This window comes from Melospiza georgiana, chromosome 13 (assembly GCF_028018845.1).
Source record: "Melospiza georgiana isolate bMelGeo1 chromosome 13, bMelGeo1.pri, whole genome shotgun sequence".
Taxonomy (NCBI): domain Eukaryota; kingdom Metazoa; phylum Chordata; class Aves; order Passeriformes; family Passerellidae; genus Melospiza; species Melospiza georgiana.
This window is the reverse complement of record NC_080442.1, coordinates 4,773,976-4,801,519: the sequence shown is the minus strand read 5'-3', so window position 1 is coordinate 4,801,519 and position 27,544 is coordinate 4,773,976. Positions and strand designations below refer to the sequence as shown.

The 27,544-nt window shown below is 40.1% G+C and overlaps 1 protein-coding gene across 2 annotated transcripts in view; it reads right to left on the bottom strand.

Moving 5' to 3' along the window:
* The window catches only part of SCAPER (S-phase cyclin A associated protein in the ER), a 136,043-nt gene that overhangs the window by 68,070 nt on the left and 40,429 nt on the right, over window positions 1-27,544 (bottom strand). For both annotated transcript variants that reach the window (XM_058033388.1, XM_058033389.1), the window contains exons 18-22: window positions 26,055-26,136; window positions 25,788-25,940; window positions 23,893-24,000; window positions 10,728-10,864; window positions 7,525-7,590 (exon numbers count right to left, since the gene is read on the bottom strand). In XM_058033388.1, coding sequence (XP_057889371.1) covers window positions 7,525-7,590; window positions 10,728-10,864; window positions 23,893-24,000; window positions 25,788-25,940; window positions 26,055-26,136 — 546 coding nt within the window. The remainder of the gene's footprint in view (window positions 1-7,524; window positions 7,591-10,727; window positions 10,865-23,892; window positions 24,001-25,787; window positions 25,941-26,054; window positions 26,137-27,544) is intronic.

Sequence of the window (27,544 nt, the reverse complement as noted above, 5' to 3'; positions counted from 1 at the left end):
TGCACTGAGTGGGACAGAGCTGGCAACTGAGCAGGAGGAGGGGCAGACACTGCTGGGACTGCCAGCCTACACACAGAATTCTACAGGAAGGAAAAAGAGGGGAAGGGTAAGAGTGCTCATCATAAAATGGAGATGTCAGGGTTAAAGGGCCAGAAGGCATTCACAAGTGACCACAGAGTATTGGAAAAGAAAAAGATTACATTAACCAGACTCCCAGAAGTGAGACAGGAGATGGAATGGCTGGAGAATGTACCACAATAGTCACACTACGTTAAAAAAAAATTCCCCAAAATCAGAGTATTAATTTATAAAAGAATAGTTTCCACTTAATCAAGAGACAACAGGTACTCTGTGTCTTCTCTTTGAAAAAAATAGGAGCTTCATTAATAGCTTTCAAGAAATGCTGAAGATACATGTATGTTCCTGAAGTACAAATAAAAATGATTTGTAGAATTTTGAGTCTTGGACTTCTTATCATCTGGTCAGCTGAGCCCACTAATATACAACCAGGATTTTTGCATGACAAGAAAAATAAAAGGAGATTACATCCTGATGAGATTCTTTTCACTGCTATTTCCTCTGTGGAAAATGAGGTTGGAGGAAACCTCTGTCTATCTCCATAAGCCACAAGCTAAAATGGGAAACAAAACTAAAAGCCAAAGCCCAAATAACTGCAGGACTTGGACAGTAAATCAAAAGACCACAGCACCAATGAGAAGTGGAACTGCTGCAGTCCACAAGCAGAGTTTTTTCACAGTGGGATTTAGAATGCCTATTGCCTTGGCAATATCCTAGCACATTAAGCAAAAAATCTTTTATTTCTTTGGTATATCTACCCAAATTCCACTATTAAAGCCTATATAAAGCCCACCACCCTATACTGTAACTTCATCTGACAAAAGACAGCAAGACAGGTTTCCATTTGCTTAATTTAACATCACAGGAATGGAATTCCACCAGGATTAACCACAGAGGCTGAAGAAAGGCACTTCCCTAATCTCCATCAGCATACAAAATGTGTAAGGTTTATCAAAACACTGCTCACAGGGACTCCAAGAGAACATAATCATATTACACAGCCTTCAGCTGACACAGCTAACACAAAAGTCCTTCTCTTCAGTCTGTTAAGATGCTCCTTAGGTTCAGTTTCTGTCCTCACTTTAAAAACAACCTGTACAGTAGTAACTCCTTAGGGAAAGCTTCCAGCTTTCCATTTCTTCTGAAAGTCTTTCTGGATACTTTTAGCAAAATTCAAACTTTCTAAGCATGTGTTCAGCATCACAGAGTAAGAAACTGGAAGAATGAATTTCCAATTCTGCCACATTGAAGAATTACCTCTTACATCCTCATATCCTACTGCAGAGGGAGTTTTCTACCAAAACCAAAGGTGCTGTGTGATCACATGGGGAGGAGAGGGCAAATAAAACCTGCCTCCTCCCACCAGTGAGCCTTGGAGGAATTATTTAAATATCCTTCATACTGACTTCTTGGCCATGTTAGGGAAATAAGAATAATTTTTGGACTGCTTCAAAGGACTGGAAATCTATGCTAGAGGACTTGTATTTGGATGCAGAATTTGCCATTGCTATGAATGGATTTGGAAAGAGAGAGCTCTTTGTACACACTGGACTCCTGGCACACTCTTGGTATGCACTGGGGATTACTGGGACATGGCATCCACACCTGATCCAGTGATTCTGGAAAAATACCATTGAATCCAAATCCAAACATCTCAGGACAATTAATTAGTCTTCTTTCTGTCCCCCAATTTTTACTCCTCCAATGCTTACTAAGCCATACATAGAATGATAAATAATTGAAACTTTGCTGTGCAGGATAATAGAGAAAGTTAATGTTTTTTCCCCTTAAATTATTTACATCTCACTTATTAAGGTTTTAGTATTCCTCACAAATGGATAATTCAGAATGCAGAACAAGTATCAGAAGGATGTAAAGCCCTGATTTGTCTTGGAACACCACCATAATGTAAACTAATAAATTGTATGTTCAGCAAATACAAATACAGTATCTCATCTTTTCCCACTGCAAATGGGAAAACAAGGGCTGTTCATATCCAAGGTTTCTAACATGGGCTAAATACTTTTAGCAGGTTTAATATATTTTATAGGCCAAAGGAAAAAGATCTGTCAGTATTTCTAGGCCACATTTCATCTCCAGAAAAAAGCCAAAAAGCCTTGAAATAGCAGCATCAACGTACCCAGCATTTGGGGGTTTAACCCAATGTCTGGGCTGGGCACCAATGCCCAGGGAAGGGTGGGTGTGTTTCTGAATACATTTATTTGCATTCCCATGTTAATATTTTAGCTATTTTCTGAAGCGGAAATCCACTGCCTGCCCAATCATACCTGTTATTTTTCTTGTTTTAAAGTTTACCTGAATTTTATTTTATTTACACTCTAGCTCTTCTACAGTTTCCACAACATTTTGGAAATTAAATGTTGTACAAGTACTTCCAGTTTCAGAGATTGTCTGTTTTTTTCCTTAGTAATCAGTATTTTGGTATAATATCTTATGACTCTAAGCCTTCTACACCAGGAAAACCTACAAGGTAAATTTATCCTGTGACTACACTGATATATCATAATGAAGGAAAGAAAGTATTGTATCAGCTAAAGGCTTTTAGCTTTGGGCTTCTGAAAGAACAAACTTCACACTACATTCCCATCTCATCTGCAGCAGACTCTCACAGGAAATAATATTTCTTTTTCTACCTCTTCTTTTTGTGTTGTAGTCTGTTTCCAATATCCATACTATCTGAAGTATCCCTTTGCAATTAAAAACAAAAGGTAAATAAAAAGAATACATGAAAACAATTCCTTGTTATGTGAAGAGAGACTAGTTAAAATATTAGAACAAAACTTCTCCCCCTGAAACCTGCTAATTCCCTTCAGGCACAAAGCAATCTTTCATTACTTTAGTTTCCCTGTTGTATTGAAGGATGACAATTATACTTTACTGCTTGGATATTTAACACTGAAATACATGGTCCTGCCTCTGCATTAGAAAATAATAAATAGATCTAAATAACCCTCTAACTTTGTGAAAATGTTTTCCTTCCCTGTTCAAACTGTGCTCTGATGGACACCTGAGAATGCTCCAATGGACACCTGACACACCAAAGGACACCTGACACACCTTTTGCCACGTTATCCCAGTACACTGGACACTAAATAATTGCTCAGATCAGTTCCCAGAGAATATGAATTAATACTACAAACCCACCAAGAGTCCACCAGCACCTACAGAATTACCTAAGTGCCACCAGGGGCCAACCAGCAAATGCACTTGAGAAAGGCAGGGAGCAATACTTGGCTTCTCCAGGTGACAATGTCCACAGTCCTTCCCTTGAATGTCCCTCTTGGTATGTGAAACAGTTCAGAGACCAAAATACTGACCCAACCAGGCAATATTTGGAATTATCCCACCCCTCTCCCTAATGCACACCATTTTTTAACAGATACTAAAACCCCAACTGTCCCAGCTATATTTAGAAGTCATTTCTGTGGAAGAACTCAGAGTCACTGACAATCCCAGCCATGAATCAGTGCTGTACCACTGAGCAAGGGACACCCACTGTCTATCACAGCAGGATAAAGCCTGTCAGCTCATTGCTGTTAGTGTAGTACCAGAGCAGAGCTTAGAAAGCACTTGGATCAGTGCTTCCTTAGTGCAAAAGGTTTTATAAATCTGCAAACCTTCAACTAGTAAGAACCACTGAAACAGTCTATCAGTTGCATCAGCAAATCAGTGGTCTCATAATATTAAAGTGGCCTAATCTTAAAGGTGATCTAAAAAGGCTTTTTACCTGCCAAAGAGTAACTCTGGTTTCTGTCTTTCTTCTGTAACAACTGACAACATGACTAAGAACTAAAATCAGATAAGAACTTCCATTCCATAAGTGGTTTTGGTTGTGAAGACACTCTCAGTTTGGGGGTAGAGAGAGGAGTGGATAAAGAAATGTGGCATAAGAAAGGAAGCATAAAAGAATTTAATTCTAAAACACATTGCTTCTGTTAAGCAAATAAATAAACCTACCAATTGTGTCCCACTTTAAAGAGATTTTAAAAAGGAACTTCTCCATTTTTAAGCTCCACAGCCCACTAAGTCAAAAGATATTTTCTGTTCATTGGTACACTTCCACTCCAATCTGAGTACCTCAAACCTTCCCTTGGGAAAGACAAAAACTCTTCCCATTTGTTTTGACCCAAAGACTGCATTTAGCACTCAGAGGTGTTAGTTTTACCCCCTTCATTCTGTGGTGGGACTTTTCTCAGTAACTGTGCAGCTCTCCTGAGAGCTGTGCAGACTCCCAGCTGGCAGCAGAGTGCACCCAGCCAGGTACAGGCACAGCATCCCTGGCACACAGTGTCCTCTGACTGCCCACACAGCTTCTCAAGGTAACAGTGCTCCTTCAGACCTACTGCTCTTTGTTTCTTTGGGCTGACTCCTCTTCCTGCTGGCCTTGCTGAAGTAGGATCCCCTCCTTAGTTCTGTGTTTTCCTCTTATTTTTCTCTATACTAAGACTAGGTTGTCCCATGTTAATAGATACAGTCTAGGCTAAAACTCTTGCTTCATAAAATTTCTTGCCCTCTTATCCTTTCTCCTACAGAAAGAGATAATACTTCCCTATTCTTCCATTTTCTAATATGTGATGTGCAAAGTAAACACATTTTAACAGAAATAAATGGGCTTCTGGCTGACTCACAGACACTCCTCTACTTAAAAAGCCAGTTCAGACTTGAGCTTCCATTTTTAACCTGCTTGATTTCAAAGAAGCTCACAAATATTTAAGCCCTCATCGCAGGTAAAAAGTTGTGTAATTTTGGAAATAACAATAACTATGCCTCCTGAAACAATATTTTAAACATTTAGATGAAGGCAGCTGATAGATCTCTAGATTTTTACATGAACACTGCAAAGAGACCCCCCTAGACTGTGATGGAAGTGAGCTACACAGTGGCCATCACCAGCTCACACCTGAAAGGAGGCAATGAAGGAAGAAACTAAAAGAGCAGATGGAACAGAAGATTTTGTCTGAAAGTAAATAAACAATTAATTACATAAAGAGAAATGAAAATGGTAAATTCAGGATCAGTCAAAAGATTTGAAAACATTTTTAAAAAATTTAAAATCTGAGTTTCTCTAGCGCTACAACTGAGACAGAACTGACCAAGTTACATCACTGATAATCTCAAAATTTAACACAGAGACACAAGAGCTTATGAATATCTTCAGAGTCAAATGCAGACATTTCTACTTTCTGATGACTAGAACCTAATTTTTTATTTTCTAGCAGCAAAGAAAAGCAAAACACAAAAGCTACAAATCTAAAAGTCTCAATATACCATGAAATTCATCTTGCAAAAAGTGCTGATGGCCAAGAAACTAAGCCAACTCTTTCCCATGTGTTTATGCAGGTGTGCCATCTGCTGGAGATGGGTCATTTTCTTGTGTCAAACCTCAGTGATGGATTTTTATTATTTCAAAATACATCTAAGATTCAGCAGCAGTTTTCAAGCTTTTGAAAAGGCTGTGTGAAATATACTTGCATACAGGCTGGTTGCATGTACATCAAGGAGGTCTAACTGCAAAGACCTGAACTGCTTAACCACCAGCAATTGTACAAAAGGCCACCTTCCTCAGCAGTTTAGGAGTGATGGAAACAACCACAAAACAGGCAGGATCTGGTACAGGTTATTAGACAAATATCCCCAATCTGAAAGTTGTTGCAACTTCAGGATGAGGGTGTTTGACTCCAGCTCTTGAGACCCTACAGCCCTTTGACTGATGCTACAGACTCCCAGAGCCCAGCTCCCAGTGAGGCACACTCCCCATCTGCCCACTGGGAGAGGATGTCTCAGGAACACTAAGAACAGCCCAGGCTGCATAATCCTCTTTACTAATCTGTTTGTTTCCCCACTTCTGGCTTAGGAGTCTCTGAGGCCGGCTGTGCTTTCCTAGAGCTGCAGGAATGCAGGGAAGCTGTCAGTGAGCACCTGTGGGAGCTCCCCACCTCTCCCTCATGCTGCATTGAGAACACTGGGTCTGGTTTCTCTAGAACCTGGCTCAGCTTTCCCCTGTGCTCCCTTGTCCTGGTACCAAGGAGACAGCCAACAATCCCCATCCATCTTTGCCATGCTGTTTGTGACACTGCAGATCTCTAGAACATAACCCCAGAGGAACTTCTCCCCATTATCATATTTTCCTGCAGGAGTAGTACTAGTTTACCTATTTCCTGATACATAAGACATACCTGAAATCATTACATATTTCCCTTTCTGCTATCTCTGAACCTTTAGCAATTGTAGCTTATCTGTTCAGAGACAAAGAACTTCACATCCTATTCAAAAGATGTAAATCACCCAGGTATTTGTACCTGATGACATTATTTGTTCTGGTTTTGCTTGTTTCTAAGTAATTTTACTGAAGGATTTTTATGAGCTGCTGAGTACTGAGCTGATATTTTCCAGGTACTACCTATCCCATCTGCTAATTCAAGGCCCACACTTTTATGTGAAGATATAATTGAGTTCTGTCTTCCCCTTCCATTGGGTAGCACTCAATATACACTAGATTTCACCTGCCATTTTACTGCCTGCTCACTCACTCTCTTCAAAATTAGTATTCAGCACCAATTCTTGTCTCTACTGTCCTGAATCTCTGCATTTTCCAAGTCATTTGAGAATGTGTTGACCATCACAAAACTGCACAACTCTACTGGTATCCTCCCTGTCCTGCCAAGGACTGATGAAACTCCATGTCTTTCAATTTCTTAACTGTTTTGCATTTAAACTACAGCTGTATAGCTTCTTTTAAAATCTTAGGTAATAGAACTTATCAAAATCATCTTGGAAATCCAAATATTTTGCATCTTTTCCCAACTGGTTTCAATGGAATCCGAAAACAAAAGCTGAGCAATTTTCACTTTCAAACTAAGCAGAAGGAATTTGTCAGTGATCACAGATCTTGTTTTCATCTACCATCCAGCTGTTTTCATCTGTGCCTTATCCTTGATAATAAAAAGGTCTATTTTTTAAAAAGCCCAATGTCAGCCTAAGACATCTGTGCATTAAAACATCTGTGTTTCCACCACAAGTACCTTTGACCTCCATTTGGTCAGAGACAAACATAAGATTTCCAATTCCAGAATTGCAGCTGAATTTTCACCCATCAGTCTTAAAGTACAAGACTGGAACCCTCTTGTTTCCAGGTAAGAAAAAGAGAAGTGTATGTACTCTTTACCATTGCAGGATGACATAGAGGTATGATAATACAGGTTAAGATATACAGTATCTTCAGAAAAAAAGGCACATTTATTGTCTTTATTGCATTTATTGAAGTCTGACCTTTTGTATCAGGGACTGATCTGTAATTCAGGATGGAAACATGCCCCAAATTGGGGGAAACCTTCCACACCTCCTCCACCAGAAATTTCAGGGGCACTTCTGTGAGAGACAGGGGGAAAAGGCTTATGTCTAAAATATATAGAGATAAATGCTTACTTGGCTTTAAATGGTGAGTCAGACACAGCATTTTTTGCATCCATCAAGCTCTCATATTCCTTTGCCCTGGAGGAAAAAATATTCATTATTATTGACTATTGTCTAAAGTGTCCAGGATGCAAGAGCAGCAAGAGAGTTCAAGCCTTTGGGTTTTTCTGCTTCATAGTAAAGCACAGCATTTCTGTCAATGCTGCCCTGTCATAATCCATATTCCACTGCTGCTTAACTACTGGCCATTGGCCAGTAACTATTTATGATTAACACCACTACTTTAAAATAGCACCAGTACACAAAAGGTATATTTAAGTTGACTTTTCAAATGGCAGAAAATTTCACAAGTGATATATACAACTGTAGTAATCTACTGCATATTATAAAATGATTAGTGAAATAATGCAATATAATATTATGAAAAATTTATAAATAATATTATTACATAAAATATAAATGACAGACATGTAGTGCAGACCAGATTAGTACATCAGAGAGATGACAATTAACATGCAAATAATTGGCTGTATTTGCAGGCACAGAAGCATTTTTTCTGTAACTACTGACTGGAGTGTAACATAATGAATGTTAGGTGAGCAGCACAGAAACACCTCCACCAAGGACTCCTTTACTGCTGGAAAGAGAAACACGACCTCTTTAGTGCCTTAGAAGTATTGTTTACACTGGCCATGTTCCAAAAAGCAGGAAGAGGGAGACACAACCTTTTCCCACTGCTTGTTTTCACTCCAGCCAGCCTGTGCCAACAGGTGAAATCCGTGAGTCACTCCTGGAGCAAGGCAAGACCCACAGCAACAATCCTGCACCCCATTTCTACCAGCACACATGTAAAGCAAAACTAACCCAGGCACTGCAGCGATGCAGATGCATTTCTCTCAGATACATATATTAAACCTTTCTTTCTATTTTCTGTTCACCCTAATGGTTCAAGTTTCCCAAAGCTACTCAGATTTTCCTTTCGTTTGCTTCGCCATTCCAAGTTAAGCTCCACACAAATATTGTTACATCACCACCAGGTCTGATTTGTGGGTCATTAATAAAGCCATTAATCACAGCTGAATTCAGTATTAAACATGAAGGTGAAATTCCTTTATTAACCTTTTGCTTCTTCACCAGAAACAACACATTTCAGCTTCTGTACAGACAAGTCAGTCAAACCTGAATTATCACCCCAAACCCCTGTTACTAAATGCACATGGCTGGAATGCTTTAAGTCCCCTGCAAAGCCTGGACCAAGTTCCTGCTAAGCACAGCTCTGATGCTTCCACTCAGCTTTTACCAGCCCTGCTTCTCCTGTGTCACTATCCAAACATCCTCCTGCTAGCAGCACATACATGAAAACCTGAGCTAATTTACTTATCTATATATCAGTTGTTACTGATAGCACCAGTTAAATGGCTTAGGGTTATAAATATAATTAATAAGACTAGTGAAACTTCTCAACACATCTAATATCCCACTGATCACCATTTGTCCCCTCATTCACCTCTGCCCTTCATTGCTTTGATACTGCAAGAGTGATTTAAGATCTGGAGACTCAGGAGTGTAACAGGACCTATTTGGTTGCAGTTATTATTTTTTTCCAGTTTAAAATATCACAGCTTTCTAGAAACTGAAATGAATGTGACATTTCAAGTGCTGGGGCACAAGGCATACATTGTAACTATTTATTTTCCTGGAGAAGAGCTGCAAATATGTACTAAAACATGGTGTGTGATAATCTGATAACATCTATGAAATTCTAAATTAGCAACATCAAAATACCTCTGCTTTATGTTGCTACTGGACATTTTTATTAGTAAGTCTTTTGTGTTAACATCAGAAAATCTTCTGTTTAACTCTGAGTTATCTTCAAGAACAGCAAAGCCACTGAAAACTCTAGCCAGCCTTTTACAGTAAAACCAAGCTTAATAAACATGAACTTCACAGCTCCTCAGTGTAACTTAGATTTTGAAACTTTCACTGTATTTTTCAATAGCACATCACCATTGCAAAATGATGGTCCTTTATTACTTATTACTGTTTTAATCACAATTTTTGATGACAAATATGCTGACTCACACAGCAGTCTGACACATACAAACTCAAAACGTTCTGAAAGTTTTCTCTTATTTGTGCCAACAATAAATTATTATGTCAACTTGCATTCCAGGGTCTGACAAATCTTTGCCTAAATTTAACAGAAGTCACCCTGGAGAAATAATTAAAACTGGACCCAGGTACTGCATTAAATCAACAGGTCATATGAATAACTCTGCATCCTAAGCATCCAGAAACCTGAAGAACATTATCCAGTTCCAACAGTGACATTCAGCAAGTGGATCTGCTCAGCCAAAGAGGAAAGCAGTCAGAACAATAATACACTCTAAGAGTGTTGTGGTTTTGAAGGCTGATGTGCCTGCTAGGAGTTAATGAAACATCTCACTTTACTGTAGTTCTAAAAATCTGTGCATGCTTTTTTCTCTTATTTGAAACCCTTCATGCTTTAAAAAGGCAGAGAAAATGTGTAACAATGACTCTTACCTCGGTGAGAAGTATTTTTAGAGAGAAATGCAAAAATATGCTACAATATTCAGCAGAGCATTAACCTGAGCTGGGACCATTCAGCCATGAGGAGTGACACTGCCAGTTCATGATATAATGATGTCCTGCACATCACACTGATTTGCAGATGTCACTTTTTAGACTAAGAACAAATTGCACATCTGACAACTCACTTTCCACTTGAAGATATTTTTAACTTTCTTCTTGTTGTGACAGGCAAAAAAATGATTAAATTTAGTCATGGGATTTGACACTACAGCAGGCTGACTTCTATTTGTTGATTACTATTGATTTTCTTTGATACTTCATTTAAAAATCAATAGCTAGAAAGAAAAATAGGCATGGTTTACACAAATTTAAACATGCTATTGTATGCTAGAAGAGGCTACAGTTTTGGCAGGGCACTGGCATCCAATTATGAGAAAAGCTCTTAACAGGTGAAACCAAGGGCTCCAGATCGATATTCAGTTTTCTTTCTCAATCAGAGAAAGTGGCCATAAATTAGGCTCATCAGTGTTATTTTCAAGACACTCCCAAAGCAAATAATTTTACATTTTTTCAGCCTTCCACTGCATTCACACTAGAGGACAGAAGGTAAAGTTTAGAACAAAACTTAGACAAAAATAAAAATAAAAAGAAATTGGTACTACCTGGAGTTCATCCGTGCCTTCAGCTTTTTGGCTTTCTTTTTAATTTTCTGTTTCTCCTCTCCATCTTTTAATGGTTCCACAGGAACAGAACTCTCAATCACAATGTCCACAATGTACTTTTTTAATGACAGGTGCTCCTGCAGAAAATAATAGAATAATATTTAATGGTATAGTATGTGATGGAGATCACAGATTATCTTCCCAGGAAAAAAGAACAGTGGTGAATATTTAACTGAAGGTTATGAAAATGAAGCCCTAATTTAAAAAAAAATCTTGGCAAAGAGATTATTTCACACTAGAGAGAACAAGCTGTGCATTTTCTAAAAAGGAAGAAAAATTATTAAAAAAGAACAATAAATAGTGTGCCAATATATGTTACTCTTCACTACTTACAACTTACATTTATTAATGGGACTATTACTTTTCCTCTCACATTAAAAAATTTGAATTTAGGCAAAATATTGGTAAAATTTCAGTTCCCCACAGAAGAAATGCTAAACAACCAGTTCAAAGCCAGTTATTAGAACAATTTACACAATTTTTAATATACTGAAGTTTGTATCAGTTTTCTTACAAAATACCAAATTTATTATGAAGTACAGGTGACCAGAGCTTATTAGGATAATTTATCCTTGCATATAATTATGGCCACAATCAGATGTGGCTGTTCTTTCCCTTTTGGTAAGTCCCCTTAAAATTCAAAGTAAATGGTGATGTGCTACAAAAATTTATAGTCACTATTTTCCAAAAAACAACATCTATGTTCTTTCATTGATCAGGAAAATACTGTGCCTGCTGAAAACAAAATAAATCTCAGTGAAATTTCCTGGAAAAAGAGCATTTAGTTTTTGGAAAGCAGTGCTGCCCTATGAATATATATCTGGTAGAAACAGTAAATATCAATTTTAAATCATAGGAATGCAAAATGAATACTGAATTAGCAGGTCCAATTCTACTGAATGAATACTGGACATAAGAAATCCAACATTATCCTCTAAGCAAATTCTAAAGGTAATGTTGACTTTCTCTTTGCTCCTCTGCCTACCTTGGATAGGTCCCAGCACACCTGCAGAGTCTTCCTCAATGAACTGTCCACATTGTTTAAACCATACACACTGACACAGATTGCTAGAGTGGCTTGTAAGGTAATTTTACCAGCTTTTGTAGGCATTTTCCCTGTCCTTAATAGTCTCCAATTAGTTTTACCAAGAAGGGCTTAAAAGGAAACCTTCTCAGGGTACCTCCAGAGGTTGTGCCCTTGGAGCATCACTGCAATGAGTGAGTTCTCCACCAAGCTGCTGCAGTGCAGAATGAACCATCCCTGTCCTGGTTATGAACCTGCAGCTCAATTCTGTCTCATCAAAGAGATGTATCCCTTAACACCCACTTAAAAATATCTTTTGTACTAATTTTCTTTTTAAAACCAGAAATCCAGTCCTTAGGTTCAAACTGCACAGGAAACACGTGGGTTGGAGTTTGATAGTGTTAAGAAAAGGAAGGGCTTCCTCAGAAGAGACCATGCCACTGCTGCTTTACCACAGCCTTCAGGGTACCTGTGACATCTACTGAGCAAGGGATTTATGAATGATTCCATGGGATTTAGGATGAACATCCCTGCTTTCCAAAGGGTACAGCCCAGCACCTCCAGGAGCCCACCTCAGGTCTCTGCAGTGAGGTAACACAAAACTAACCAGGGCTGCTACTGTGCTTCTGCATCTTCCTTCAACAGTGCCACTGGCATTCTGCTTCATCACATCTGTCACTGCCCCAGAGGGACAGCAGAGTGGAATAAAGCTCCCACTGCACTCTGAGATGGCCCCCACACCACACCAGGGCAGCCACAGCAGCCACCCCAGGGCAGCTGTGACCGTGGGGTCACACTTGTGCTGGGCACAAAGCAAGGAGACAAAGCTTTGCACCCCCTGCACAGACACTCATCTCTTTTTTCATCATCTTATCTGTGATTAGCTGCTGACTTTTAGAGAACTGCAGGGTTCAACAAGCACATTCATGCCCCAGGCTGTGGGGCCAGGAGAGCAGCCATGATGGTTGCACACATTTGTTCACAGGAACTCGAGCAGCTCTGTGCACCACGGTTCTCAGCGTTCTCAGCTTTCACACGGGGCACTGTGGATTAATATCAGACTTCATCCACACAGCTCATTACAGTCAGACCAGAGTAATAATACCTTGTGTCACAAAAACAATCTCCCTCTGAAGGTACAGATCAAAGCCTGGGATTATCACCGTGGGCAGACTGACACCACTCAGGTGTGAAACAAAAATAATAAATAACTTGGGATTGGGTGACAACTGGCACCTGAGGAGAACTGCTGCTACACCACCCTCCAGAGCAGGGAAAAATATTTATCAGTGTGTTTTACTGAGCTCCTACCAGTTACCTGAAAGAATTGAGGTTTTAGAATCCACCGAGTCACACTGAAGTACAGGAAGTGCAATCCTTTAAATAATTAAACTCATGAGTAATTTTACCTGCACAGCCATAGCTGGGCAGGGGAACACACCCCAAAAATAACAACCATCAGAGCATAAAAGGGAGTAAGGCCAGCACAGTGTTTTCAAAGCAAATTTTGCCATCCCTTCATTTAAATAAGAATGAAACTCATTCATTTGGGGTGGGTGTATTTCTAATAAATGTTATGCAGGATAAAGGGGTAATCTGCACCTTCTGAAAGCCTTTCACTTCTTTGTAATTATTATTTTTACATAAATAAATGCTAAGTGCAGTCAGAATTTCTAAAATTAAATTAATTTATCCTCCCCATAAAAGCACTCTGGATTTCTTCTTATGGCAACGTGAGGGGTCATCACTGGTCTGGTCCTGCACTAGGCTGAGCATATTCTGGCCCCAAATCCTCAGATACTGGGAAACCACCAGATCTTTGGAGAATTTAGGCCTTTATAAATGCAAAACATTATAAGTAGAGGCTCTTTTTTAAGGGAAGCTGCTGTCATTATGATCTGTATTCAGCCTACCAAAACATTTCAGTGCAGTTTTAGTTTCAGCTCCGTCAATTTTAGCTGTGCAATTTCTCTGAAACCCTGTTTTAAAGGCTTATGTACAATATACTAATTTTGCTAGTTCTGTCCTAACAGAACACTTTTGATCTCAGGATTAAACCAGAGCCAGCAATGATAGTCATTCTGTACTTCTGCCATCATTTTTCATACTTGATACTCATCCTCTGAGCTGAGATCAGCAACATCACAAAGCAAGGGCTCAGCTCCTGTGAAGGTGACAGAATCTGTGCCACAAAGAGCAGGCACTGCTCTGTGCTGGGAGGTACAGCTGCAAGATACAGAAACAAAACAAGAACTGAATGCTGGCATGGATTTCCTCATGGGCACCTGTGAATGTTCCTCTCTGCTCATGTGATGATGGCTCAGTGACCCATCAGAGTAGAAATACCCCTGCTCCTTCTCTCCTGTGTTATTGCCATGCATTCTCCAAAGCTAAGAACCACTGATAAAAATCCCAAGGTATCCTGTACCTGTCTCAGGGAGAGACCCTCAGTCTCCAGCTGAAAAAGCCATGAAGTAAAATGAAGGTAGTAAACATCCACCATGGGATATTTAAGGGCATTTCGTACAGACACATGTTATTATTTAAATTTTTACAGAACACTGAAGTAATTTTTAGAACATCTGAGATAAATTTCTGTAGAAGTTTCAATAGTTTATTTACAAACAAGGTGATAAAGACTGATATTATTGCCCATGTAAAACTGCAGTCACCACAAAGCAGACAGAAATTAGATTATTTACAAAAATGTCTTTGCTATTCCTTCCTTCTCCCTCCATTCTCAACTGTTCTCACTTTTGGTCAAGTCATTGAAAATCCTGAAGCTTTCCAAATGCAACAGATGGGCCTCATCTACAAACTACATGAGAAATTGAGTTGCCAAAAGCATTAAAGCTAAAGCTAATAAGGTCACCCCTGAAGTCACATTCTTGCTGGTTATTCCTAGTCCCCTTCAACTGCCTGAACCAGACAATCTACCCTGTTAGTCTGATATCTTGAAGCTGAGAATTTTAGTTGACTAAGCACTTCTTATAACCAATGTTTTCTGTTTCTTAAATTACATGTTTACACTACAAGGATAACAGCATTATAATCAATATTCCCTGAAATAAAAGTAATTTTTTTCAGACTCCAGAACAAACATAATTGCAGTTTTCCATGGACAGTGCAGCAAATGCTACAGAATGCTGAAATGCTATATAGCTGAGCAGGGCCCAGTTCTGCTTGGATGAGGAAAACCATACCTTAAACTGGATTCTGAACCTCAGTAATCTGTATAAAATACAGCTGCACAAGAAATTTCCCAACACCCATTCACAAGACAAATATTCTTCAGCAGCTCTCCCCATTTAGTGTCATAATTCCAACAGCAGCACCCATGGATGTGTCCCTGGCAGGTGAAACCTTGGATATGTATTTATCAAAGCAGAACACAACTGCAAAATTATGTTCCTACCCCATTTTATTTCACTGTGACACTTGGCTCTCTGTATTACATATAAGTTATTATTCATTTCACTACTCAGAAAATATTAATAGGAACTTTATTAAATTGTGAAGTGTGCCAAAGAGAATTCTTCCTAACAAAATTCCCTCCTTCTAAAATTAGAGGCAACCATAACACAAATACTTATTTCCTGTTCCTTTCTTTTTAAGTAAGTGTTGCCTTTTTATGAATTCTGCCTGGGGCATGCCTGCACAGGCAGGACAATATTGCAGCAAAGCCAGGAAAGAACACAAAAATAACAGAATAAGCAGCCTTACAGTATTTTGGCAGTGCTGGTGCAGGGCAGCCCCAGTGCAGATATCTGAGTTATTTATCCCTGGCCTCCCTAAGCACTGAGTTCCCTGAGCACAGGCAGGGCCAGGAGGCTCTGGGATCCCTGGAGCAGGAGCAGCAGGGTGCCCAGGGGCCAAGGAGGCTCTGGGATCCCTGGAGCAGGAGCAGCAGGGTACCCAGGGGCCAAGGAGGCTCTGGGACCCCTGGAGCAGAGAAGGCAGGAGCAGCAGGGTACCCAGGGGCCAAGGAGGCTCTGGGACCCCTGGAGCAGAGAAGGCAGGAGCAGCAGGGTGCCCAGGGGCCAAGGAGGCTCTGGGACCCCTGGAGCAGAGAAGGCAGGAGCAGCAGGGTGCCCAGGGGCCAAGGAGGCTCTGGGACCCCTGGAGCAGAGAAGGCAGGAGCAGCAGGGTGCCCAGGGGCCAAGGAGGCTCTGGGATCCCTGGGGCAGAGAAGGCAGGAGCAGCAGGGTGCCCAGGGAGCTGCTGGCACCTGCTCCAAGCTCAGGAGGCAGCTCTGCAGGGGCATCCTTGGCCAGAGGGGCAGGGCAAGGCTGGCAGTGCCACAGCCACCCAGGGCTCCTGGCCTGAGCTCCATCATTCACAAACTCACCAAGCCACAGATCTGCAAAACCTTCCTGACCATTGGACTTTCACCCAAAAAACCAAGCCAAAATGACCTTGCTGAATCTTAGAGTTTGTAGGTTTTTTCCCCCTCTGTTATTTTTTCATTTTCATTCCCTTCTATATTTCTGGATTCTGGCCAGAACTGCAGCAGAAGTGCCAAAATACTGTAAGGCTGGTTATTCTGTTATTTTTGTATTCTTTCCAACCTTGAATCCCTAAGTTCTGAAAGAAAAGGCATTCTTATAAGTGTTCTAACCCAGTTCTGCAGGCCAAGGCAACTTGAAAAACATCTGTCTCCAGCTATTGATCTAAACTGAAGCTTCAGAACTTCCAAATACTTGTTATTACTTGCCTCCTCACATCAGCATTAAAAAATATACATGAGGAAGACTATAAAGAAACACTTGTAGTAGCTTATATCACATAATAATAGCTGTCATTCATTTACCATTTTAATATAGAAAATACATATATCAAACTGAGTATTTTCCATAAAGGTAATGTACATAAGGAATATATTCTAGCAAATCAATAGGTAACTATTCTGAAGCCTACATATATCTTTTGGATTTACATCTCTACCTGTTTCAAAATAAACAATATCCTGCAACTGCAGAAAATCATTAAAAAGTTTTTTCACAATTTATTACCAATGTCAGAAATAATTGTTTCTTACTTGTGTATATAATCACTTAAGGGATAGATTTGCCAACTTTTGAAGGGTTTTTAGGGTTCACTTCTAAATCACACTACCACAGGAATATTTGTTCACGATTTTACTACATGTTTCAACAGAACTCCTCACTATTTTATTTTTTCCTCATAATCTAGGACAATATTTAATATGGAAAACAGATGCTGAAGCAGACTATGAGTTATATCAAAAGCACACTTCAATTTTAAACAATGACAGCCTGAAACACAAATGATCAGTAATTCTTCATCATAAAGAGATCAAACACTATTATAGGACCACAAGTGATGATCCACTCCAAAATATGAAGAATCATAGCAAGGAAGGTATTCCTTATTAATATGAATTAACACATGTTACTAGAGGTGCTACATGTATAAGAAACAGCTTATAATGCAATGAATTTTCAAACGTTATTTTCTCAAAATCAAGATTTTAATTATTCCCATTTCTATGCTAGACTGTACTTTAGAAGATGAGTTGAGAGCACTAAAAAACTTTTATTATTCATTCAAAACCGAAGAGTGACCTTTCATTGTACAACTAGGCTTTCCTTGACATCTGGGATTAAGTTTTTTTTCCATGAGGGATTAATCCTGCTTTTTTCAGCATGCCCAATGGAAAACTGTTTTTACTGCTGATAGTGACTGCACTTCCAGTCACCTTGCTTGTCCATGGATTCAATGACACAACAGTCTGCCACTGAGATAAATAACAAATAATATTCTTAATAGGAACTTTAAGTATTTCTTCAGATTTTTAATACCACTCCCACTTGGAACTCTAAAATGCAGGAACAGAAAGTGAAATGAAGGTGCCTGTTCTGTGTGATGAGGACTCTGCATCCTGGCCATGGGAAGCATCCCTGCAGAGGTGGGAGGAAGGCTGGGAGGCTCTGACTTTATCATCTGGCTGCAAGGACAGATCAAGCTGAGGGGAAGGGGAGATCAGAGCCCAGCTGGACTGCCAGCAGCAGTTTCTTTTACTGGCTGTGGATATTGGAGATGCCCAAGCCAAAACCAGGAAGGGTGCAGCTGCTGGCAGTGATCTATCCCAATTAAAGGCACAGCCAATGCACCATTAATCACAGACATTTTTGCCAAGAAAAACAATACTTTATAATAAATTAAAGGTAAGAAGCTATTGCTCTGCAAAGTACAAAAAACTAGAATTGATGTATGGGGTACTGAGAGACCTTCTGCAAGCTGCAACATGGATTAGACTTTATAATCATTGATTTTTATGACAATGTCTTCCAGGACAGAATTATTCACAGCAGAATGACATGGCCAGAGCTCCAGGACTGAAAGGACCACAGGTACCATGAGGTATGAAATATCCATAAACAAAAATGAACCACAGAAGCCTGGCATAATTCCACTCCTCTAGCAACACAACTCTGCTCTAAAAGACATTCTTCCTTCCTCAGGAAAAAAAAATAATTGAGTAAAGCCAACTCAACCAGAACCTGAGGCTTTACTGGGATGGGAAGTTCTTGTTTGCAACTGATTTACAGATTGTTTCCCCTGAGCAACAGAGAAGAAAAATGGGCTACTGTTGGAGAACTATAATAAGATGCCAAGAAAAAAACTGAATCTACTATGAAGTCTGTGGATAAAGCAAACAGGAATATTGTTCTACATATGACCAAACCACATGCAGCACCATAGAGCCCAGAAATGGCTGCAGCACCAGCAGGGCTGGGCCAGGGCCATCTCCCTGAGCTGGAATGGTCACAATGGAGCAGCCAAAAGCCAGGAGGGATGGAGGCAAACACCAGGGCAAGAGCAAGGCTGGGCACACTGGGCACTGACCCCCCTGTGGCTGCCCCTGGATCCCTGGCAATGCCCCAGGCCAGGCTGGATGGGGCTTGGAGCATCCTGGGACAGTGGAAGGTATCCCTGCCATGGCAGGGGTGGCACTGGAGGAGCTCTAGGATCCCTTCCACCCAAACCAGTCTGATTCTGTGAACACAGGTAGACATGTAACATCCATCTGAATGCTCCAGAATAAAAAAGAAAACTATTAATTGTCTATAATGGTTTTTAAAAGCCACATACCCACAAGTATAAACCTCTCCAACTCCTCTATTAGATGAAACTAAAAATGTGACCCTGCTTAGTATTGTTACTTTGCATTTTGCTTAATCTTATCTTTTAGACAGGCTACCAAAGGAGTCCATAAAACACCAATCTTCATTTAAATACGAGAACTTGAAAACACTCTGAATCAGAAACAAAAACAAAAGCATTTTTTCAATACTGCAAAGGCTAAAGCAACAAAACAATAGTGATATATAATTTAATTGGAATGAAAACATAGAGTATTCAAAAAAGAAAAATTAGCAAAATCCTGGCACCACCATGTGTCTGGACAAGAAAAGTCCTTGTAAATACAGACGAAGAGAACAAGGGTCAGACATTAAACTATTGCCACATCTTCCCTCAGTAGTTTCCTCTGCAAGAAATAATGGGAGCAGCACACACCTCTAGGAAAATAGCTCCTTGCTCCTAAAATCTAAAAACCTTTCAGAACTTCTAAGTGCTGTGAACAGGAGCTCTGGCTGTGGGTGGTGCTGGCTGCAAAGCTCACCTGGCTGGCACAGCACAGCTCCCAGCACCCCCAGCCAGGGCTCAGGGCTTTACCTGGGGCACTGCCAGCACAGGAGGCACTCTGTAAATCAGAGCTGGGCACAGCTGGGCCAGGACAGCTCCCACTGCAGCCCCAGCCACTCTCCACAGGCAGCTTTAGTCACTGGCCAGCAGCTTTTTTTAAAGGAACCTGTGTGTGGGCTCCAGCAACCAGGTTTTTATATAAATCCCCACATTTTAACACTGTCAGTCTTCAGACAACAATCACCTCTCTGCTCCATCATGGGATTATGTTCTCATTTGATCTAAATGCACCTCTTAGAAGTCCTTTGTTGCCTTTATATAATGAGAAAAGAATCAGTTTTCTCTCCTGATAAGAAAAAGCACATTTTTCACATAGGCAAACAACAGTTCATTAATAGTCCTCCATCCTTCTTTGGAATACATAAAATTGTAGCATGCACCTTATATAAATTAACCAAATCCTGCCAAGTTATCTACGGCATCTGGTTTTTAGAAGAGCTTTTCACTTACTAGAAACATTCATAGACCACATGGAATGACATGATTTATATTCTGAAAGTCCCTTTAAACCATGGCATTTAAAGGCCAGGAGATACAGAGAGAGCTGGGACAATGGTTCAAAGGGAGCTCTTGGGTGTATTTCTCCAAACAAACCAGGAGACACAAGAAAGGCAAAGGCAAAAGGGAAAGCAGAGGGGCATTAAAGTGCCTAAAAAGTGCCTGTAGCTCCTAAAATCTGTAGGAGAAAACGTCTAGAAGGTCCTTGCAGAGACTCCTCAGCATAATGAAATCACCAGGTGTTGTCCTGTGGCTTTTGCAGGCACCTTTTCAGTGAGGCCTTTGTGCCACACAGGCTTTCATTCAGCAAAGCAATTAGTCAGGACTACCAACATCCTAATTGATTCCAGTGAAGTCAATGAAAGCAAATTGCTTACACTGTTTACATCCTTTGCTGGACTAAAAGCAAGGTGGATGTTGAGAGAGGGGACGGGAAATCAATAGCACAGAAAATGGCACTGCAGAAGCAGGAGAAGCTGAGAGTTTGATGGAAGCAGCCAGGCACTTATCAGAGAGATAATGTAGGCAGCAGGCTCTTACTGCACTGGAGATAATGCTGAAAGGATGTGGGCCAGTGGGAGCTCTGAGAGCTTCAGAAATACACTGAAGATGATTTTCAGCCTGCTGCCAGTTTTACCACCTAGGTGAATTAATGTATCTGCAAGAGGCCAGACAAAAGCAAAGTTACAAAGAAGTAACCAATGTGAACAGAACTTAATTTGCTTTCACAGGATAACACTTTTAGAAAACCAAGAGCTGCTTGCTGTAAGAGAAAGGTACAAATGTTTCAGCTGCAGACTAATAAAGCCCCAAATAAAAAAAACCCAAAAGGCTGACGTGCAATGAAGCTGCCACACAAGCTGAGAATGAACTCCATGTTTTTTTCTATTTTGTATCTTCATTCACAGCAAAACTATTTTCTTTGCATGTTTCACATCCACAAATGAATTCACCTTCCTGACAGTGTAATCCCAGTTGTCAGCCTCTGCACCAGACATGCTGGAATTAAGCACAATAAGCACTTAATGCCAAACCAGGGGGACATTGCTCCAACATGAAGTCTGCTTTTACTTCTGAAAATGTCTCTAAAATTACAGAATTTATAGACATTACAGCAAAGAGAAAACCCCTAGAATACAGCAGCTTCTTTTTATTTCTGGCAAGATCAACTCCTACCACCCAAGTGGCCCAGAGGAATCAGTGTCCATGACCATTAAGAAGTTTTTAACTTTTTGCTTACAGTCAAATTAACCAAGAAAAATCCTTACTGTGTGAAGAAAAATTATACAATCATTTGCTTCAATCAGCTTCCAAAGCCTTGAGGACACACCTAAATCTGAGGTACCAATATGGACAAAATTAAAGTATTTCAAATCTTGTGAATTCCCAAGTAATAGTAAAGAAATTCTATTATCAGATTAGAATTTTATAAAAGCTTTCTTTCAGGCAGCTACCTAATATACTGAAGAGGCTGAACACAAAATGAGTCAAAGATCAAGAGTAAGTTATCTGAGGTGTCAAGTGCATAAGGTTAAAGGTGAAATTTTATTAGGTCAAAGGTGATATAAATAAAATGTTTTATGTCAAAGAAGAAGGGTCACACACAAGACATATAGAATCTAAAGACATCACAGATGACAAGTAATAACTTTAAGTAGCACAAGTGTGTTCTCACTAGAGTTACCTTCACTGACTGAAAAATTGAAATGAGTGATAAACAAGTAACTGTGACTATTACAAAGCTCCCTGGAGTATGGGTTCACTTCTGTATAAAACTTGGGAATTTTTTTCTCAAGTATTTTAAAACTTGAGGAGTTACTGAATGCTTTAGTTTTGGGGCTGGCATTAACTATGCTTGCTGAATAAAGGGATTCCCAAAGCAGATTGCTCTGGTTAGTAAAACTGCTTTCCTCCTCCACACTGCCCAGATCTATAATGAGCATCTTACTACTGCTCTTTGAACAGGAAAAAAAAAAGGTAATAAAAAGCAGAGAAGGCCTCAGACCTGGAAAATTTCAGGTTACAATAATATAGCTCAGAATTTTATACTTGGACTAAGTGAAATTTAGCCATGAATAATACATAAAATATCTAAGAATGGAGGCATCCATACACTGCCAGTATGCCAAATACTATGCACCATCCTGATGAAGGATATTGGAATCTGCTGTAGTAACTCTCAAGCTGTTCATTCAGTTAGAATTGTTCTCTCCTTTCTCTCATGCACTAAGCATTATTCAAGAAATACATACATTTAACCTTCATTCTTAAGTGCTCATCAAAATGTTTTGCTGAGAAACCCTGGATTTAGGCACAAAAATCAGGATCTTTGTGCCCTCTAGTGGAACTTCTGTTTCCCCAGCCGGGTGCAAAGGCAGCTGTCAGTACCTGACTGTTCTCCAGAAACTGGAATTGTTCAGCTACCCAATGAGATGTGGAGAGTGTGGAATGCCCAGTCCCAAGGAAATCCAGTCCAGTGTTCCTCCAGACTCCTCTGAGCCAGCTGCCCAGCAAGAACCACACTACAGTGGCCAGACAGGTACCAGCAAAGGCCAGAGAGATCCCAGAAAAGCTCAATCCATACCTGGGAGTGCCCACAACAGGACAGATTCTGGGAAAGCTCACTGCTGGTATCTCCAGTGCAGTATGGAAATTTCTCACATATATGCACCAGCAAGTCTGGTACCTAAAATCCAAATACAAAACCACACAACTCCCACTAACCACTGTCCAAGAGGAAGAAAGAAACTGAGAAATCAGTTTAGGTACTTTCACTATAGCTGGGAAGGGGCAGGAAAGTGCAACTCCACAAATATTTATTCCTCCAGACTACTGTGCCTCTCCAGTTATCTTTTTCTGTTTTTTCAGTGATAATCACCTCTGTGGATTCCAGTACTTCAGAGACCTAAACTCTCCAAAGCTTTTTAAAAAGGAAAACATGTTACAATGAGATGTAAGAAGTTAAAAATGAAGAGAAGATTTCAGTAAATAAAAATAGTAAAAGAACTGTGAAGTAAAGTGAAAAATCAGAACTACTGGACAGTGCCATCTGAATCAGCCTGGCTAGAAACAGATTTCCAAATACAAGTTCACTCTGAATCGGGGCTGAAGAACTGGCTTGCACACTATTTCCTCCTAAAACCTGACAGATATAATAGAGGGGCATTAATAAATTTTTTGGATGTGGCAGAACCCAAATTCTCATTAAAAAGCCCTTGACTTAATACTGTAGTTGAATTCTGGCAGCAGCAACAAAAAATTACATGAGACAACTATGCAGATGCCCTTTCTACAGAGGAGGAGCCTCTTGGTAAAGTATAAAATCCTCAGTGCTTCCTCAAAATCACTCTACATGCCAACTCTTCTAAGGAAGCTACTGAAAAACTATTATTCTTCTTAGCAACATTAATACTTCCAAAACGTTTCAGATCTTACATTTTGAAGTAATTTAGCACTACAGTTTTCAGCATTATGGACCTTGATGCACAGGATAGCACACCTGCTCACCTAGAAAAGGACTAAGAGATTTTCAGCAACAAGAAGGAACAAAGAAAATAGCAGGATGGTGCCAACTGTAATGTATAGGATTTTTAGGATGAAAAGATAAATGTAGTGACATGAAAAATGCCTTAGATTAATTGAAAAGCAATTTCATAAACAATCAACTTCAAATGGCAATTGCCTGCAGTATGTCAATGCACTGTTTCTTTCATTGCTTTTCATTGGTAGTCTGCCTTGATCCCCAAGCTAACAGAAACAGTTTTGTTCAGCTCCTTTTCCAAGACTTGCATAGGCTACTGAGCTGAATGGCATTTAAAAGTAGTAATACAGATAAAATAGCAGAAAACTCACCACTTCTTCATCTGAAAGCTCTCGTCCTTGTATGCTACTGTTTTCTCTCACAGCTTGTTGGTGCTTTTTCCCTTTAATGTGGCTGAAAAGATACACTTCTGATGAAATCTGTAATGATAATAATTTAATAGTTATTTTTCCTTTGCAAATTCAATAATATATAAATAACAGCACTTTAAACATAATATAAAACATGCCAATTTGTCAGGGGTGTATTCAGAAATTCAAGTACAGTACTTTACTCCTTTACTCCTCAAGCTAATTTATATAAACATCTTTTATGCAAGAGTTAACAGTAAATTACAGAATGATTTGCCAGCCAGCAGTGTAATAATAGATAAATAAATATGTTAGGCTCTGCTCTCATTTTCACTTCAATCTAATTTTATATATTGGAGTTTCATCCTGAAATGCAAGCTCAGTGAATACACAAGACTCCAGCCTGCTGAGCCCAAGTTTCTGTTCCAGCACTGCCTGAGGTGATCCCATGCAATTTTGCCTAATGCAGCAATTACAGAGAAATAATGCTCAGTGGCATGTAGGACTCTGATAATGCACAGACTCTGCAAAGCAGTGACAGAGTTATCAGCAGGAGATCTCCCAGCTCTGGCCCAGTGGCTGTGTGGCTTCTCTCCCCCACCATTCCTGGGACAGGGAGGGCAGCACAGGCAGAGAGCCCCAGCTGAGGTTGGGACACTGCCAAGCAATGTCCTTGGCTTCCAACAGAGACCAAAAAATCAGACACCAAAGGGAGAGAGGAGACAAAGAGAACACTCCTTTTCCTGTCCAACACTTTCAAGCGTCCAACCAAACTCAATTCAAGAACTTCTTGAGCTTGATGTGGTTTCTCTGTGAATTTCAGTCCAACTACACTTAACCAATCAGCCCCTGAACTCACAGGGAATGCAAATACCCACAGCATCTCACAACAAGGTGTTCCAGCTCAGCTGCCTGCTATGTAAAGAATCACATTCTTTACTTTGCTTTAATCTATCTTTAAACTACCTCCTTCCATCTGATGCTCCTGAGTTCTTGCTTCTCTCAGCAGACAGCCAATAACTGAGCACTGCCCAGAGTCTCCATTCTACCCACAACTCTACAGCTCTTTGAAATCCTCCCTAACCCACCTGACTCATGGACAGAAGAATAAGATGCACTTTTTACAAAAGCAGAGCAGAGATACAGTAAATGTGCAAGTGAGTGAAGCAGAACTTGTAGCTTCATGCCTTGGGTTTGTCCTGCAATTCCAGCAGTGTCCCCTCTGCCCAACTGTCGCTGTCTCGGCTGTTTTAATGACCTGGAAAGGCTCGGGATGGCCTTGGACAGCCCGCGCTCCAAAGGACAAAAAGAGTCTTCAGGTTTTTTCTCGGTCTTCAGTGTTTATTAGTTTTTTATCTACAAGATTTTCTCTTGGCTTGACAGAGGTCTGCACAGCAGCCAGCCATGAGCACACTGAGAGCCCCCGGGGCAGTCACCTATCTTTATACTCAAAGTTACGTATACAATATTTACCTATTTTCCCCAATACCTTTCACCCTTATTGACCAGTGCACTTTTAGTAAGGACCAAACCCAAAGTGCCACCATCACCACAAAAGATGGAGGCCAAGAAGAAGAAGAAGGACAGGACACGCCCCAATTCCTCCATCTTACTTCTCTAGACCCCCCTGTACAGAAATTCTAAGCCCTGTGTCTCACACTCTAATTAACTTATCCCTTCACCATTCACCCCAGTGAAATCCTCCCATCCTCATACAGGTGTCGTCTCCTGTGTAGGATCAAAGTCCAGCCACCAGACACTTCTGGCAACATTCCAGGACTCCCGAGCCCCCCAAGGGTGGTCTCGGTCACTCTGCACCTCAGTCCTGAGGTGCTGAGATCCCACACCCAACTCACCATGACATTGCACAATGAGCACTGCTTCTTTCGCTCATAGGGGGTGAGCTTTGGTGCATAGTCAGTATTAGCATGCCTTCCACTGCTGAGTTCAGCTGCTTTCTCTTTTCTCTGTTCAATTTGTTCCATGTGCCTTCTAATACTTTCATCATGCTGAATGGAAAATAAACAAAGCAATGAAGAGAAAACACATTGAATGACAGCAAATGGAATTGAACTGTGCAAAGAAATATTGATGTATTTTTCAACTAATGTATCCTTTTATACCTTCAGTTGAATCTTCTTCTGCAGTTCTTCCATGGCTTCTTGCTGAGCTGCAGTAAGAGCTGCCAACCTCTCTTCTCGATCTCTAACCAAAGGATAGTAAGTACAGGGAGAATTTGTATCAGAGTAAAGCATGAGTAATACTGACACATTTATGGCTGCAATGCAGAACAAGAAAACCCAAACATGAAGTTGAACATGATTCAGTAGAAAAGAAAAACAACAAAAAACAACTTAGAGAATGTGGATGTTTTCATTTGAAAGACTTAATGAACACTTGAATCTTTGCAGCAGAACCAGGATCACAGCTCAGTCCCAACCAGAGCAGTGATAGCCAAGAAGATGCCACAAAAGAGTGACGACTGTGACACCCTGTCACCACTTGCATTCTTCAGCCAAGGGCTGCAGCCACTGAATCAATGGGGAAGAGCAGATGAGACAGTGAAAAGCCCCCTTTGCAACACTCAGGGCAGTGCTCTATAAATTGGTACAAATTTAAATATAGAAACTCCCAGAGAAAACTCTGACCAACAGCATCACCCTGTTGAACAGATATAGATTATCTTTTTTCTAAGAAAAGAACAAGGGGTGTAACTTTACTTGTAACCATTAAGCAAAAACCTACAGGCAGAAGTTTCATCAAGAACAACTTTCCTGTAGTCAGTAAGCCAAGGGAGCAACTAAATCCCAAAGGGGAAGAAAGTCAGCTACTCGTGCTGTTTATACAAACAAAATTTGTAAAATGTGATGGGAGAGAAGCCTGGCAGCTCTAAAGTGCCAAAGACATAATGAAGGCTCTGGGTAAAACTGAGCTATGCAGGAATGAACCAAAGCCATCGGCCATCTTTTCAAAAAGCATTCCAAAATTAAAGGAGACTGAGTGCCAAAACTAGAGAGCCTGACATAAGGACTATTATCCAAACAGCAATGGATTTTGTCATGTGTGGATTCCTGTTTGTCTGGCTTTTTAAACAGAAATCTGACAGAAAGAAACAAGATCGGCTCCATAAATGTAGAAGTAACATTTTTAAAACAGAAAGCCACAGGAAATATAAAAGTGGATAGGAAAGAAGACAGCAGAGGAAGTAAATCAAATGATAAACACTAAAAATTGTTCTTTCAGAGAGAAAAAGTGAACTCTTCCAATCACTGTGGGTGTGGGAAGGGTGGGGAGGAGATTATGAATGAGAAGCATTAGGTACTTTATGTGTTATCATCTCTGAGGTACAGAAGGGAAAAGTGAACCACAAGCTTATTTGAGTTGTTTCTTTCAGTCTGCATTTTTACATATTTGCTTAATGCTACAAACTACAACAGATTATCACCATTTCACACTTTGGGCTAATAATGTTTTGTCTTTGAAACAAAATTTTCCAGTTTCCATTTATAGAGCATCAACACAACTCCTGCACAAGCCTTTCTGAAAAGCATTCTTTTTCCATGGTTAGGATATACATTCTATGTGGTTTATACAGTTTTATGATTTCTATTGA